We start from the raw sequence: 5,965 nt of genomic DNA, 5'->3' as shown, positions 1-5,965 counted from the left end.
CATCAACTGGAGGACAAAATGTTCACTTACTGCCTAATATATCCCACCCACTGACAGGAGCCATGATAACCAGATAGTCAGTGTTATTAACTTCACCTGTCAGTGCTCTCAATGTTATGGCTGATCGGTGTATACTGTAATGTAATGCAATGCATGTACCACTAAGCAGTTTTCTGTTTGTCCAGATGGTGTCAGCAAATACACACATTTGTGGCTTAGTAATGGGATAAAGCTGAGAGGTTCGGTGCAGAGTGAGGGTTTGAATGCAGCAGGAAAACTTTAGAAATGAACAACATTTAAGGGAGTCTTTAATCATGATATCTTGGACATAGGATTTATTTGATTCCATCCTGTCCTTACAAACTCTATCTGTAGCTCATCTAAGTGACCCAAGACATAAGACAGGCAGCCACCCCCCTGTAAGTGACTAGGGTTTGACTGATTTTGGAGGAAAAGCTCTTGATAGCTTGTTATAAATGAGGTCATTTCAAAATAAGATCATTTCAAGAATTAAGGATTTATACAAGCCTATGTCACTTTTTCTGAACAGCAGCTTCTGAGGCCACGTGAGGCTTTTAAAGGACAATGGTAAATGCTCAAATGTAGCGTAACAGCATATTCATAGATTGTGACATTTTTAATGCAGCAAAAGGAGTAAAAAAAACATGTCAGACATTATTGTTATATACTATATACTATTTGTATATATGTCTTGATACATGTCTGGAGGGTATCTTTAACATTTCGACTTGATAAACTCTCTGGTCATAATTTGTTTAGACTCAGTCCCTCCAGGAAGTTGCAACTTTGTGAACGCAACAGTTAAACTTAAATTAACCTAAAACAACCAATTCACCGCAAGTTTTCCACAAATTTACCCAATCATTGTAGAAATGTTGACCCCTTACGAGCCAGTTTGCAGCCTTAGATCCTCAGCTGGGGCCCTTCTGGCTATTTTAAAGTCGAGCCTTAAACCTCAAGGTGACTGTGCTTTTGCCATCAGGGCCCCCTGGGGCTTTTTGAATGACCTGCCTGAGGAGATAAGGTTTGTAGAATCAGTAATTCTATCTATTTTATTTTTAGAGCTTTTATTCTGCTCTTATTATTCTATTTTTGGTATTCATTATTTATAACTTTTAACTATAGTTATATGTATCACGGCTATTACTTTGCTTCATCAGTCAAAGCACTTTGTTTGTATTAAAACGGCTATATAAATAAAGTTATGAATGTTATTATTAGTTGTGAGTTTTACTGATCATAGCAGTGTTGCAAAATGCTGAGCCATACATCACCAAGCTGCTAGCGGTTTTATTCTCACTATAAGTTGCTTTTGATTTTTTGGAGGGGAAAAAAAGCTATTCGGTCTTGCAATTTTAACTCTCTCCCACAATGTAATTGCAAAAAATGCTTAAAACATCAAGACATGCATTGCAATTTTTCTGCCGACATCCCAGAAGAGGCCCTCTGTGCCCTCTGTGCATCCATAGATGGGATGGTACAGTGAGCTGGGTAGAAACCTGCGTAATATGCTAATAACATATTTGAAACATTACTCAGGTTTTGCAAATTACCTGATTTTATGCGTCTTTAAGGCTGCAGCAATAACACTGGAATAAGTGGTTAATAGCCCTTTTAAAACTCTCAACTGCTCACATCATAGGCTCATACGTCGAGTAAACTAGCTCATATACAGTCTTGCATTAAAATGAACTATTAATATAAATTCAAAAAAATGTGTCCTCTGCAGTATAGATTGAAAGAACTTTCCAGCAGATGCCCTTTGAAAAAGTCGAATCCTGCTTGCTGTGGCTTGTACATGTCTTATACTTGCATGTTAGTTTAGTTTTATTTGCTAATGGATCAGCGTCTGCGGAGGCAGAAACAGGGAAAAGACCGACTTCTGAGTTTATCCACTGAAAGCTCCAAACCCCTAATGTAAGCAGGAGCCAGCTGTGCGCACTTGTAAAGTTGTTATAATCCTCCTTTGACCTATAAACAGGAAAATACATAATATAAAGCATCATGCTCACATCTACAAATAATACACTGTCCATGTTGTCCTTGTAAGGCAATACAGTCCTAAGTGCCGGCCTGCTGCTTCTCAAAGGACAATTAAAACACTGTGTTTCATTTAGTTCAGATTTGATACAAAGAGCCAATATCAGTGAGCAGAGTCACCATCTCTCTACATATGACTATTTCCCACTGTGTCATTTTATTATGTGTAATGTAATTGAGCATTTTTGTTATTATAATGGAGAGCAAAAATCAAGCAAGAAATTCCAGGAACTGGGGGCGTCCAGGAGCCCTTGGCTGCACATCATTCCCTCTCTCTCTCCTCACTTTCCTGTCTATCTTCAAGCTGTCACTAGCCAAATGAATGCATGAAAAGAATAAGTATAGAACAGTCAGGAATTCATTTGGAATCAATCTCTAAAACGACACACAGTCAACTGTGGCGTTTAGGGCCCCGGAGCATTTGTCCCTTTTGCCCAAATGGTATAATCGGTTCTTGTTGTAGTTCAATATCTGTAGGTTTTATACATTTTTCCAGAAAAAAAATAGCAATTTTAACACAAAAAGAATTGCCAGGAATTTATCTAGCATACAAAACCATCCAGACCCCAAATTCCCTCTGAGAGTGAACAAAATTATTTCGTCCTTGGAGTCCTTGTTGGAATTGATTGTTTTTTCCGACAAAGTATAAAAGCCCAAAGATATTCTATTTATAACAGGGGTTTCAAGCTCAAATTGATCAAATTTAAATGGTAATGTAATGATTTGCTTTAGATAAGAAAACTGAGTAAATTTAATTTAAGTGCATATGAATGTAATCTACTTACTATATCTGTATAGTATAGTATAGTAGCCTATATAGTAAATATATTTTTTCATGTTTAAATTGTTGGAGGCAATACATTTAAATGGTTTCAGGCGATCGGTTTCCTTAAAAAATTTGAGTTAAACTAACTCATCAGGTTCAAGCACTGATTTGTGACTTGATTTTTGACTCTTTTTACATTTAAAGATGAAGATAAAATAAATGTAAAAACTCAAGTCAATTAATTAAACATGAAATGTGAAATTTTACAAACATTATGGTGCATATTCAAACATTTCTTATAACAGCAATCATATTAATAATAAACATTATTAAATATGAATGATAAGTTTAATAATACTTCCATAGTGATAATGTGTATACCAGCAGTAGAGCTGTACCAGTGTTATTGTGATTATTATTGTCAGTCATCCATCATTTACTGTGTCCTCAGATATCCTTTGAATAAAATGCTGTTTGCTGTAGAATCACTTCCTACACAAAAACAGCCCCTCTGCGTCCGTTCGGTCGGACTGGAGGCAAGAACAGGGCCTGACAAGAGTTAAAAGAAATTGTTTCAGTTATTTTCCCTTTTATACACTTTGTTTTCATTTGAGCGAACCCACAGCAACTCCCAGAAAGGGCTCTGCAATGTTTGCTTGTTCTCTCTGTGTGAGCAACTCTCAGCGTCAGGGGTGGACGTGATATTTCAAACAGCACATCAGTGCGTTTATGTATTGGGTGCCCGGAAATTTTTCCAAATAAACACAGCTTGATTCAACCTGGGTGGGCAGACTTATCAAGCGACTAATTCTATAAACAGATGAGGGAATAACCCGGCACCTCATTGGTTGCTGGGCAGAGGGGGGGAGACATGAGGGAGTTTCAGCGCAATGAAATTTTAATTAATGTGGGTGGGCTGAGAACACCACCGACTGTTTATGATGGACAATTTATTTCCCAGTGCAAAGTCAACATAACACAGCAAACGTACAACAATTATTAACATTTCCTGGGGCCCTCATGAGGCTGGGGAGTCAGTCGGTGGAGGAGAGGAGCTCCGGGAGCAGGCTCAACTTTCCCCGGGACACACTTCGGCGCCATGACTCTCTACCACGGCCGTCTGTCGTCGCTCGGAGTGCCGTCCTCGGCTCTGAGCCTCTCCGGTCCCCCGCTGATCTACTTGTACGGAGGGGACAGCGGAGGGGTGGTGCCGGCGGGTTTGAGCTTCGTGCCGGCCCGCCAGGAGCCTCCACAGAAGCCGCCCTACAGTTACATCGCGCTCATAGCCATGGCCATCAAGAGCGCACCGGAGCAGCGCGCAACGCTCAGCGGCATATACCAGTTCATCATGGACAGGTTCCCCTTTTATCACGACAACAAGCAGGGCTGGCAGAACTCCATCCGCCACAACCTCTCCCTGAACGACTGCTTCATCAAGGTGCCTAGAGAAAAGGGCCGACCCGGCAAAGGCAGCTTCTGGACGCTGGATACCAAGTGCCTGGATATGTTTGAGAACGGCAACTACCGCCGGAGGAAGAGGAAGGCAAGGAGCCAGCAGGAGGCTGTGGACTCCAAAGCCACTCCACACAGGCGCACCAAGGGCCCGGGGCCATCCAGGGACCCTCAATCCTCTCTGAAACATCAGGCTGGCTCGGGGATAGCGGAGGTGCCAACGAGGCAGGATGCGGAGAGGATGGAGACACCACCAGACAATAAAGCTGTTCTAGTCGAACAGCCGCAAAATCCCCCCATACAGAGACTTAAAGTATTCCCCAACCAAGACACCCTTGCGTCCACCGGAAGGAGGCATGATATCCCCGAGCCTGAGCCATGTCCCCCTCCGAGACACGCTCCGTTGTGGATGGACAGTGCGCATCTCCCTGACGCGTCCCTTCGCCGGGAGCCAGAGGAGAGGGGGTCAGCGTTCAGCGGAAGAGAAAGAGAGAGAGGTCCGCTCTGCGCCGTCAGCTGCGCAGGAAACACAAACTTGGCTGCACTTGCGCAGCACAGACCCAAAGGAAATGTTCCGAGCAGGGATAAATTGAAAGGTTTTAGCATCGAGAGTATCTTAGCAAAAAGTGAAGACGAAATGCGCAGCAGCATCCTCGGTTTGACAACGGAGACAGAGCGCCAGAGCCCCTCTTTGACTTCTTCTGTGGTCCTCGGAGCTCGACCGCATCAGTTGTACCAGATGGGATTCCCCTTCTGCTCTTACATGTCACTCACATACCCCGATAAAGTACTGCATTTGAAATAAGTACAGTTATGTATTTGATGTGTTTTACGCACAGATGCGTAAAAGTGTAACGTCTGTAATTAGCTTTGCATAATGCGTTACTGTGAGACAGCTTACAGTTCTGCTCTTTTCAGCAGCTCTGTCATCTTCATCATGTACAGTAACGTTCAGACAGTGACAAGGAGCAGCAGGGAAGCCTTTACATCATTTTTACGCATGCGCAATTGTCAGATTTGTGGTTTCCCAAACTGTTGCTCCTCAAAGTATACGGCTGTGCAATGTAATACTTAATACGACACAAAGGTAAAAGTATATAAGGATGTTGTCATTGTCACGTGGTCACGAGCATTTCTCTCTTCATTCATGATGATGGAAACCATTAGAGTGAATGCGTTTGCGGAATTCAGTGAAGAATCTTGAATGTGTAGCCTATACAGTATATTGGAACTCTGAGGAAGCCGTACATACCAGAATATGTTTAGTACTCAGCAATGTAATCAAATGCTATTTTAAATTCCACTTGCTCTGAATTTCACGTGCAAAATAAAGTTTAGTTTGGTAATACAATGACAACATGCTTCATTTAAAATTGTGGGAATAGAAATGTTGTTGGAAGAGCTGAAAGAAGGAGTGCTGCTATTTGAATGAGACATCACCGAAGGTTATTCCTTTTTGTGATCAAAAGTTGTTCCAAAAAGAGACATGTGACATGTATCTTTGTGTATTTCCTTTTCAGTTCTGAAATATAAAGCTTATGGTTGATGATTGCCAGGTCTCAACTGCAGAGGACAGAGTGTTTCATCCTACATTTAAATAATAATAAAAAAATATTATATATATATATATATATATATATATTTATCCAAAGTGATTAGATATAGAAATCAGATGCAGAATTACTT

The 5,965-nt window shown here is 41.3% G+C and overlaps 1 protein-coding gene across 1 annotated transcript; it reads left to right on the top strand.

The window, feature by feature from the left end:
* Nucleotides 1-3,780: 3,780 nt before the first annotated feature.
* foxl1 (forkhead box L1) lies at nt 3,781-5,709 on the top strand. The gene has a single exon (XM_035664583.1). The coding sequence runs from the start codon at nt 3,927-3,929 to the stop codon at nt 5,082-5,084; it is 1,158 nt and encodes a 385-aa protein (XP_035520476.1). The 5' UTR covers nt 3,781-3,926; the 3' UTR covers nt 5,085-5,709.
* The last annotated feature ends 256 nt before the right edge of the window (nt 5,710-5,965 follow it).

This window comes from Morone saxatilis, unplaced genomic scaffold, assembly GCF_004916995.1.
Source record: "Morone saxatilis isolate NCDOM2014 unplaced genomic scaffold, NCSU_SB_2.0 Contig2, whole genome shotgun sequence".
NCBI classification, from domain to species: Eukaryota; Metazoa; Chordata; class Actinopteri; family Moronidae; genus Morone; species Morone saxatilis.
Note: the sequence above shows the minus strand (reverse complement) of the source record. Positions and strands in the feature narration are given on the sequence as shown.